The following is an 11,500-nucleotide window of genomic DNA, read 5'->3' as shown; positions in this document are numbered from 1 at the left end:
CGGGGACTGGACTCGATGACCTCTCGAGGTCCCTTCCAGTCCTAGAGTCTATGAGAGTCTATGACTCCTGGCACACCAGCTGCTTACCCTGATGGGCCAGGACAGTAACTGGTAAGGAAATTTTTTGGCGGGGTAGAAGCTGGGAGTCAGGGGAGTAACCCGTGACCACCCCCTACATGACGCCACCCCTAGCCTGGGACCTTCCGACCTTATCTGGGGAGGGCCAGGGAAGGATGTCTCTGACCTGGCTGGAGCTGCTCCGGCAGGCTGGGCAGCACGGCAGCAGCCTGCTCCGGCGGGCCAGACCAGGCGACGTGGCCACAGAATATTCCAGTGGGCCGGGCGGCATGGCAGCAGCATGCTCCGGTGGGCTGGGTGGCGCGGCCACAGCCTGTTCTGGGGGGCGGGGCCGAGCGGCACAGCTGCAGCCTGCCAGCCCTGGAGCTGCAGCTGCTTCAGACGCTAGGGGGAGAGCAGCGTGGCCAGAAGCGGAGAGACTTTGGCCCTGCCTCTTCCCTTCTGTCTCCGCTGGATGTGATGCCTCTCCTTGCTCCCTCTGTTGGGGTGAGGGGCTGTGTCCCACCACTACCTCTCTATACCTGTTCATAAGCCGACCCCCTTCTCTGGTGCTTCCCTTTTTACTAAAAAAATTTGGCTTATGAATGAGTAATATACAGTACTTATTATTTTTTTAAAAACAACACACAATTAACCATAGAACACATTCTTACAAGATAGCAGAGAGCCTAAGAGTTAATACATTTGAAAAAAGATTAGAAATGTATATAGATAATGAGATTATCCAGTTATAAAAATAGGACATATATATAATATTTTAAAAGGGATATAAACCTGTAGGGTTCCTTGCCCTTCCTTTGAAACATCTCAAACTGGGCTCTGTCTGAGACAGATGCTGCATTAGCTGGACCAGCAGTCTAATTTGGCATGGCAATTCATGTGTTCCTAAAACAGAATGAAATATTCACAAATTTTCTCTCTCTGTCCTCCAAGACTAAATCGCTTATTTCTAATTGATTACGATTACTAGGTTTAAGTGTAATTATTCACTGAGAGAAGCAAACAGCATTATGTTATATCTATGCTTTGCACATTACAACTAACAATTATTGAACTTGTGTAAACAAAATGGAAAAACAAATGGCTCAGTTTAAAAAAATCTCAGAATCTTTGTTTAAAATAAGCTTCATGGTAAGCAAACCAAATATGCTTTAAAATAAAACTCACCTGCTAGATAATAAACATGTTGGTTAATCTTCTAGCTAATTAAATGGGAAATAAATACAAATGAATGAATAATAGAAAGAGAGAAACAATCAATTTTGGGAAACTGAATAAACATGTATAGATGTGAAACACAACGTATGGAGGAAATTAACTTATTTCACAATCTGATATGGATAACAACAACAACAATAATATGCTCAGAGTGCTGAGTGTCCATGACCCGCGCTGCTTGGCTTTATTTCAAGCATCTAAGAGCTCCTCAGCGTTATTACTGATCTGTGCAGCCAGGTTACTCGTGGATGACCATGTGATCGTCACCAGTCCATGACTAGACAGTCAGAGACTGGATAATTGAAGTATTATTGATTCACATTATACTGTAGATGCGTTTCATCAAAAACTTCAAAATCAGGAGATGGGCTTTTAACAAGACCAAAATGCAAGGCATTTTAGCTTAATAGGACTGAAATGAGCAAAGGAACTAAGGTCAACTGTACAACGTGATGATACTTCTGATGCCTCAATTTCAATGTCCTACCAGATCATAAGGCATCAGCAGAGGGTCAGTGACCAGATCTGTGTGCCCATGCAGTAACATAGGCATACGTGGCTTCTCAGACACACACCCCATATGAGGACCTACTCAGACAGCATTTAAATAGAGTTCCTTGCAACTCCAGAGAAACTGAAAGAAAGGGAAGACACAAGAAAAAGAAAATAAGAGGAAAGGAGAGAGGGAACAGAGCAGTACCTACTAATCCTGCTTGTCCCATGATGACTACAAACTAGTCACTGTCTAAGTCTGTAATTATCTAAAACATAACACAACACAGTGACCTTTCCACTTTTGTTACTTTGTAAGTGGCAGAGTAAAGCTAAGCCAAGATGTGGTTGTACATAGTCATCTAGTCATCCCTATTTCAAAACAACAAAATAAAATATTGCTTAGTGCCAAATCTCACTCATCTTAGTCAAGTAGATGGTCTCCCTGAAGTAAATGGGATTACTTTTATAAGTCACATGAGCAGGAATTGGGGTTCCAGCTATAGGTGCTGACTCCATGGATGCTCAGGGGCTCAAGCACCCATGGAGAAAAAATAGGAGTTAACATTTAAAATGGACACAGAGAAGCATTTTCTGTTATGATCTAGCATTGTGGCTGCTTGGATTTTTAGTGGGAATGCATTCCCCCAATATTTTTCTTAGCCATTAACTCTTGAAAGTAAAGCAGAAGGTATATTTATCAGCATCACATATTAGATCTGGAATGTCACTGAAAATGTCTTGTGAAAAAATATGACTGCATAGGAGTAGTAACCTCTGCCCCATCTACTCCCTTTGCACCACTCTGGCAGCTCCAATGGAACAGAAACATCCCCTGCTGTGAGGGCTGTCCCCAGCAGCTGTAAAGCTGGCAAAAAAGGCTCTTAATGCCTCCCTCTCCACAGCTCCCTGTGCAGGAAATGAACAGAGAGCTATCCCCCAGATACTGTATAGTCCTAGGGTATCCATACCTGCAGGCTGGTATTGGGGGATTCTCAGTGCATGAACAACTATAGATATAACAAATACATTTCCCAAAATATATATTTGCAATTAAAATACATTATAAATCAATTTACATACTACTGTATTCATGACACAAATGTTAGCAGTCTTTCTATCAATTAAGAGATTTATTGTACCTCATGAACCTCAGCTTTATTGTACCTTAGACACAAGGGACCAAGCATTGCCAGTAGCATAGACTCTTGGTCATACTTCCCCTCGCATACCTATCTCTTATGAATGTACAATATGTACTTGCCTCTGTGACTGGCTGGTTCAGCTAGTGGAGGGATTGATGAACCTCTGCCTCCTCCCTGGTCACTTTGGGCTGGCTAGCCCTGTAGTCCTTACTTACAGGAGTTCAAGGACTGCAGTTTTCCCCATTCACTGCACAGAAGGCAAATGGGGGGAGGGTCCTTGAGCCTTGCCACTCCTGCAGATTTGTTCAGGGGTCAGACAAAATCAGTTTGTAAATCTTTTATGTACGCCAGTGAATGAAGCATTGATCGCTCAGGCCTCAAAGCAGAAAAATTTCTACATGTCTTCTGAAAGTTATAATGTACTTATCCTCTGTTTGGATAAGTTCAGTTCTATGAATAAACTGTACCCAACTGCAAGATATACCGTAAGGTTGCTTATCTACAGAGCCTTACTGCTAAGACTGTAAAGCTCCAGTTTGAATACAGAGTGTTGATTTTGTGTCACTGGAACCTTAACATAAAAATAACCCATCTTTATTGGGGTCCCTAGTCACTGGACACAATATAACCTAGTGGATTGATAATTGCATTATCTGAAGCTTATCTATGTTTCTTCTCATAGTTGTTGTCTACACTTATTTGGTTAAGGTGTGCAATTGTGTTCTCTTGTTTTGTACAAGTAACTGAAATTTGATCCTATAACTCATAAATGTGATTGCATACAAGATGTTGACGGCCTAAGGGAAGTTTTGAACAGCTGAGAGTCATTATAAGGATTTTGCTGCAGAAGTGAGACATGATCTGATATCTTTTCCAGCAATGTCACAGAGACATCTGACAAGCTGACTGTGAATTTCAGAGGCATTATCTATAAAACACATTCATATACTTACCATTGTGGATAAGAGAACATTCAACGACTTCGCCAAATATTTGTAGAGAAAGCTTTCTGTAGGATATGTATCTATGTAGACTCATATGTTATTCTACATGAAGGTGCTATGATATACACATTGGCCACAGATCTGCCAATTTCAGACGGTATTAACAAATTATGAGTTTGGCTAAAAATACTCGTGTCTGATCCACAGTTATGAACATGGAAATGGATAACCTGGTAATGTATGGTTTTAGAATGCTGGAATAATTCAGGCACCTCAATTGCATATCATAGAAGCTGCTAGCAGAACCTCTTTAACATATGTCATTCAACATATTAGATTTGTGAGGATCTGAGGGGAGACTGAAGACCCTTAGAGTGTTACATGAGTTACTGGACCAACATCAGAAGTGAATCTAAGGAGTCTAAGCTCTTTCTACTTAAACCTTCTTCCTGTACTCTGCCTGTTATTCACCTAATATAGCCTTCTTAGAAGGAATTAGACCCACAGTTGCTTACTGGCTTACTTTACACATCACCTTTTCTATCGACCCACACTGTTTTAGGGGGCCTGAAATTTTCAAACCTGAGTTATGTGACTGAATTCCATAGTTGATTTGAAAATCTCAGACATGAAGACACAAATTACATACTAAAATAGCTAGAATCTCTTATGCCATCTTATACTGCCTTAGACTCTCCTCTAAATTTGGCATAGTTGATTTCCAAACACTGTCCAACTGTCTAAGCTACCAAACAGGCTACTTTTATGAGAAGCCTGCACAAAAATGTTCATCAATAAAATTTTAGCTCCTCCTCTGCTCTCAGTTGCATAATAGTATTTTATTTAAAAAAAGATGCACTTACAAAATACAGCAAAAAAATTCAGTTCTATTTCAGACTAACTATACTCTTAAAATAAAACTTTGCTTGAATGTCTCTCTGAGCTGCTGATGGAAACAAACATGTAAACTTAGAAAACATGGCAGGAAAAAAATAGTACAGAAGATGGGTTTCTCTCTGCGCCTGTTATTGACAGCCCACATACAAACACTTAAAAGCACTCAGGCACTTCTTTTGTGTCCATTTTAAAGGGTTTAATGAAACGTATATAAATTGACATTTTTAAAACCTACAGCTTTGGGTTATATCCCAGTGTCAGTTCTTTTTCTCAAATCACAGGGCAACAGTTTTCCACTATGTCTCAAACTTATAAGGTTAACATATAATGAAACCTATTTACAGCCACTAAAAGGATTGTTGTTTTTCTGCCTAACAGGTGGCTGGATAGTAGTGCAATTAATATGGAGGAACTGTAGTTAAGGCGGAGATTTTACTCAGGACAGATCTACTAGAACAGAGAACCACAATTCATAGGTGACTTTTGTACATATTCCACTCTATATTCTATTTTGTACTTTTACACTATGTAACACTGCATTGTAAAATAAAAACTAGAGCTTTGATCATTCCAGATAGAGCCTTTATTTTTTTTTTATTTTTCTAAATTCTGATTGGCTTCACTGATAGCAGGTAACTATTTATATTCCATATAACAGCAGTTCTAAAGAAGGTAGTAGATTAGCACAAGTTCATACCAGCCACACTTTCAGAAGGCAAAGTGGCCAGTATATCCCATTCCACAGACATCCCATCTGTATAAAAAATTTGCCCTACTTATATATTTTAAAAAGTGTAAGTAATTTTAAAAAAGTTACTTTTTGCATCCATTATTGCAGGATAGAAAATATGGCCCTGATCCCATGAAGACTTACACACATTCTTAACTTTACGTACTGTGAGTAGTGCCCCTCAATTTAGTGTAAGCAGCAAAGAGTCTTGTGGCACCTTATAGATCAGGGTTGGCAACCTTTCAGAAGTGGTGTGCTGAGTCTTCATTTATTCACTCTAATTTAAGGTTTCGCGTGCCAGTAATACATTTTAACATTTTTAGAAGGTCTCTTTCTATAAGTCTATAATATATAACTAAACTATTGTTGTATGTAAAGTAAATAAGGTTTTTAAAATGTTTAAGAAGCTTCATTTAAAATTAAATTAAAATGCAGAGCCCTCCAGACCGGTGGCCACGACCTGGACAGTGTGAGTGCCACTGAAAATCATTGCCTACCCCTGTTATAGACTAACAGACGTATTGGATCACGACCTTTCATGGGTGAAAACCCACTTCGTCGGATGCATCAGTTTAGTATGTAATGTTTAACACATATGGAATTCTTTGCAGGATTGGGGCCTAAATAGCTTGATTATGAAATACAGAGATAGTTGCCCGAACAATGCAGAGTTAAGAGAAAAAGGGTGTCTGGAATACAAATCCAGAGTTGGAGCTGACTTTTGGAGATAGGTCTCATGTTGATAAAGTTCAGAACCAACCTGCCCCATCCAAAATAACACATACTTTTGGGGAGAGGAGCAGAGGCAGTGTGTTCAAAATCTGCATCTGAATTTTGCAGGTACGGGCCCTAGAATTATTTTAGCCCGAGTTTGGAAAGCATCCCTATTTGGGATAGCGTTTAAGCACATGCTTAAATCCAACTGAAGTAAAAACGGGATTTAAGAACGTTTTAATTTCAGTGAATGATTATGTGCTGTCTTGAAGAAGGATGGATGTAAGCACATGCTGAAGTACTTTCCTTGAATTGAAGATTTAGGCCCTCTAAGGTATTTATATTAAGTTAGGCGCTTGAATATCACCTTTGAAGATCAGAGCCTTCCAACGCCAGTCTTTTGTTCCCTAGGGGATCCATCCAACCCCTTATACATGTGAATAATTTTACTCTGCAGCATAATCCTACTGGTTTAAATAAGAATATTTACCTGAGTAAAATTACTCACCTGCTTAAGTGCTTGTAAGGTTCAGCCCCTAGGTTAGCATGATACAACTATTTCCCTTCCAAGTTGCAGTCAGCAACTCTTTATGAAACGGATCTAAATGAAATACATAGTGCCTGTTCCATAATTATGCGGGGAATATATTCGCGCACATACAATCCCAGCAAATCCTGTGGCTGGGAGGATTTGTAATCTGACACACGCCACATCTCATCATCACAGGCTCTGCCTGTGCCAGGGGGTGTTTATCAGCCGGGAGGCCTCCTTCTCCCTCCAGCAGCAAATATATATTGAAACTAGTTAAACACAGGCCGAGTCACGCGCGGGAAGCGGAGCCGGCGATGGTGGCTCCTGCCACAGAAGCGATTCACGGCGCTTCTTGCAAGCAGCTCAGCGACCTCCCCTGGAGCCGGGGGTGTCTCGTGCGCCAGCCCGGAGGAAGCCCGCTAACCCGGGCTCTCCCGCACCCCCAGCGCAGGCACGCACTCCCCCCTCTTACTTTTCTCCCCCTCAGTCACTGACAGCAGCCGTAGTAACAGCTGCCAGAGGGGTGAGGCGGGTGCATTTATTTCCACCCCCCCATGCAACCCAAGCGGGGAAGCGCTGTACCTGCAGGAAAGGCGACTTTGCAGAGCGAGCCCCGCACTTGAGACTCACCGCCGCGCCACGGGCGGGCGGGCGGGCGGCAGAGCCGCTGTCCGGTCCCAAAGCCCCCAGGCGCTGCCAGGGGCTGCCGAGGAGGGCAAAGCGGAGCTGAGCCAGCAGGGGAGCCTCGGCCGGCTGCAGGTGCCTGGGAGCCAGCGCGGAGCGAGGCAGGGATCCCTCCCCGACCCGTGTGGCAGCGCGGTGCGGGGCGCACGCATGGCGCCGGGCAGCCAGCCCAGCAGCGGCGGGAGGAGGCGGACGGGCGGCTGCGGGCACTGAGCGGGAGGGGAGTTTCTCGCGAGCGGCGGCGGAGGGAGGGAGCGGGAGCCTCCCCCGCCCCTCCCCTCCCCGCGCGCTGAGTCGCACTCGGCAGCATGTGCTGAAGTGCCCAGCAGCGCCCCGAAGAGAAGCCCAAGTTGTGCTCTGCTGCGCCCAGCCACACGGAGCCAGCCCGCCCCGCTCGGCCCCGCAGCCGGGGCTCCCCCTGCCCTCCTGGGGCCGGAGAGGAGCCTTTCCCCGGCCCGGGCTGCTCCCAGAGGTGTGATGTGGCTCTTCGGAAAGTGACAGCCGGAGGAGGAGCAGCAGCGCCGGCGGGCAGTTCCTCTCCCCGGTCCCGGCTCCCCGCTGCCTCCCATGCCTGCGTGGCCCCACAGCGGGGCGGCGGCCCCCCGGGAGGAGCCGGGGGAGGCGCTGCTGTGATGGCCCTGGACGAGAAGCGGGAGAAGAGCGCGTCCTTCACCCCCATGATGATCGAGGAGGACGCCGCCCTGCGGAATGGCAGCAGGGGGCTCTCGGGCCAGTGGGCGGACGCGGTGGGGGTGAGACCCCGCACCACGGAGCGGCACATCACGGTGCACAAGCGTCTGGTGCTGGGCTTCGCCATCTCCATCCTGGCGCTGCTGGTGGTGACCATGATCGCGGTGCTGCTCAGCGTGCGCTTCGAGGAGTGCAGCACTGCGGCCGCCGCAGACAGCCCGGCCTGGGCGAGCGGCAACGGGAGCCTCCCCGGGGCTGCCCGGCTCAACCATGACGCTGGGGAGCCTCCCGGCCGCCAGGAGGAGGCGCCGGTGGAGGAGGAGGAGGAGTGGCAGCGGCGGCGGCAGCCGCCGCCCTGGACCCAGTTGCGCCTGCCCCGGCACCTGAGACCCCTGCACTACAACCTGATGCTCAGCGCCTTCATGGAGAACTTCACCTTCTGCGGGGAGGTGAACGTGCAGGTCGAGTGCCTGAACGCCAGCCGCTACATCGTGCTCCACGCCCACCGCGTGCACATCGAGGCGGTCCAGGTAGCCGAGGACAAGCTCTCCGGCGCCGTGCGCGTCTCCAGCTTCTTCCTCTACCCGCAGAACCAAGTCTTCGTGGTGGTCCTCAACCGCAGCCTGGAAGCGCAGAGAAGTTACAACCTCAAGATCATCTACAGCGCCCTGATCGAGAACGAGCTGCTGGGCTTCTTCCGCAGCTCCTATGTGCTCCACGGGGAGAGAGGTACGGCTACTCCCCCAGAAACGTGACCCGCCCATCACCGGCATGTGGCTTCCATCGCGGGGAGAGGGCAAAGGGCTCCCCTAACTATGGACCCCTAGGTCATAGGTACCCTGTTATCCTCAGTCCTCATGGCAGCCTCAGGGACACTCCAGATGGGCAGGCACCGGTGTCACTCTCCCCTTTAGCCTCGTCTAAACATGGATATAACATGACTATAAAAACAGTCTCTAGGGACCACACTTTTAATAAATGCACCGCTAGTGGGGCAAAGAGTTTGCCAGGAACTTCTCTTTGAAAGCGCTGGGGGTTACGTTAAATGTTCAAGGTAGTGCCAAATTACAGTTAACTTCTGCAAGCGCTGTCGTGGGAGTGAAATGCATCAGTCAGCTCCCCGTCGCCCGTTGTCCTCGAGAAGCCCGTCCGTGGCCGGGGGAGGATCCCTGAGGTTAGACCTAACCAAAACGTGGACAGAAAAATCGTTACTAACTTTTCACTTAAAGAAGAGGGAGCCTGGCTGGGCGCTAGGACCTTGTACGAGACAGGTCGAGTCGCGTTCATCAAGTGTGTGCAGTTCTTTTCATGCTGTAGATCTTGCCACTGACATTCTACCCTTTAGATGCTTTGATTAGGAGATGCAGTTGAGAGAGGAGGTCTGCTGTGACGTGACCGTTATCTAGAGCACCGAGCAGGGATTCATTTTAATCCGGATACCTGACTTTCATGCTACGGTCCCCGTGCCCTGTAGCTTGCTGATTCCCAGTAAGGAGAAGTGAGAGTGAATAAATAGCATACCAGAGACCTTTGCATGCTTCTGTTAGGAGGTAAAGATGGTTATATTTCCAGAGAGCCCGTCCTGCACCGTACTCAGGCTAAATTCCCATTTAGCCACTGGCAGTTCTGGCTGAGTAAGGACTGCAAGCTCAGGCATTTTTGTGTTACAGCTGTGCTGATCTTCCCCCCCTCTTTTGGGAAAGGTCCCTCTACATATAATTTGTTCAGCAACTCCTAGGGTCTGGTGATGAGAGATGCTGAGTGTTTGCAGCTCCTGTGGAAGTAGGTGTTACCATTTTTTCACCTTATATTTCCCAGTGATGTCCAGGGTTTGCTGAGGGTACTCATAATTGGTACTCTAATCTTAAAATTAAGGAAAGGAATAATTAGGAAAATCAGCAAAGGGATGACAGGGAAAACGCAAAAATAAGAGAAGGGAGACTTTTTTTTTTTAAGATTTTTTGTAAATCAGGGTATCACTGAGACGCTTCCAAGGGAAGTTTCACTGATTCAGCCAGCCTACTCTATCATAATATATTCAGGGAGAGAATGTAAGTTTTATCATTCAGATAGGTTTCCAAAGCAGTTTCATCCTAATAAAATGCAGGCTACTTACTCAATAGTGCTTACATGACAAGAGTGAACTACTTACTGGGTATATTATCATGTTAGTTTAATCATATTTTAAGGTGAATGAAACATTTAGTCTGTATGCTTACAGCTAAACACTCTAGTAGGTATAGCATAGATGATTAAAATGCATCTTTATATAGTTATTCCTTTATTATGAACACAGCTGTGCATCACTTCCAACATATAAGAAGTGTCTTTGCATGGCTAGGGATTGGACAAGTTGAAAGAATAATCTTTCAATTGCATCATAAAGTAAAACATAATAGAAAGCTCACCTGTAGAAAATAGGTCTGTTTAATAATTTTTCTGTACCAAAGTAAAATATGTTTATATAACAGAGCCTCCTTACCTATTTTTTAAAAATAGCATTTTGTGCATTACAATAGGACTTAAGTTTGTACTGTTGTTACCTCTGTGATTTGCATTTTATTCAGAAAGCTTGAAGCAATCTTTTAGGGCCTGATTAGGCTGTCACTTTACTCTGTTCACTTCAGCTGAGTTACTGCATATTTGTTCTAGTCTCTGCTTAAAAGTTTGGTTTACATGGCTACAGGGCCGGGCGCTTCCATTTAGGCGACCTAGGGCGCCAGGATTTGGGAGGGCGGCATTTTGCTGCCCTCTGCAGCAATTCGGCGGTGGGGGGTCCTTCTGCGCTCTGGGTCATCGTCGGCAATTCTGCGGCAGGTCCTTCACTCGCTCCTGGACCTGCCGCCAAAGTGCCCCGAAGACCGGGAGCACGGAAGGACCCCTCCTGCTGCAGAATTGCCGCCAACGACTGGGAGCGCGGAAGGACCCCCGCCTAGGGCGCCAAAAAACCCTGGCGCCACTCCTGCATGGCTAAGTCTGTCAGGGGTATGAAAAATCGACATCCCTGAGCGATGTAGCTATGTTGACCTAACCTCCAGTGTACACAGCTAGATCCACAGACGAATGCTTCCTTCACCCTAGCTACCATCACTCAGGGAGGTGTTCCTACATCAGTGGAAAAAACCCACATCTGTCAGCATAGGCTGTGTCTACACTGAGGGGTTATGCTGGCATAGCTACATAGAGCCCTGCAAATCAGCAAATATCTGATTTATATCGGTTGACCATGTTTATGAATCGTGGATCGGCTGCAGATACAAATTTTATAGCCACACATGGCTCTATAGACATGGCTACCAATGTTATTGAGAGTGGAAGCTGTTTTCACATAACAATAGATGTTTTATTGTTATTATTTATTTTATTGCTGTAGTGC

At 46.0% G+C, this 11,500-nt stretch overlaps 1 protein-coding gene across 1 annotated transcript in view; it reads left to right on the top strand.

The window, feature by feature from the left end:
• Positions 1-7,826: 7,826 nt before the first annotated feature.
• The window catches only part of TRHDE (thyrotropin releasing hormone degrading enzyme), a 330,847-nt gene continuing 327,173 nt past the window's right edge, over positions 7,827-11,500 (top strand). The window contains 1 exon segment of the mRNA XM_030548722.1: positions 7,827-8,852. Coding sequence (XP_030404582.1) covers positions 8,067-8,852 — 786 coding nt within the window. The 5' untranslated portion in view covers positions 7,827-8,066.

The sequence above is a fragment of the Gopherus evgoodei genome, chromosome 1 (genome assembly GCF_007399415.2).
Source record: "Gopherus evgoodei ecotype Sinaloan lineage chromosome 1, rGopEvg1_v1.p, whole genome shotgun sequence".
Classification (NCBI taxonomy): Eukaryota; Metazoa; Chordata; order Testudines; family Testudinidae; genus Gopherus; species Gopherus evgoodei.
This window is presented reverse-complemented; position numbering and strand designations above follow the sequence as displayed.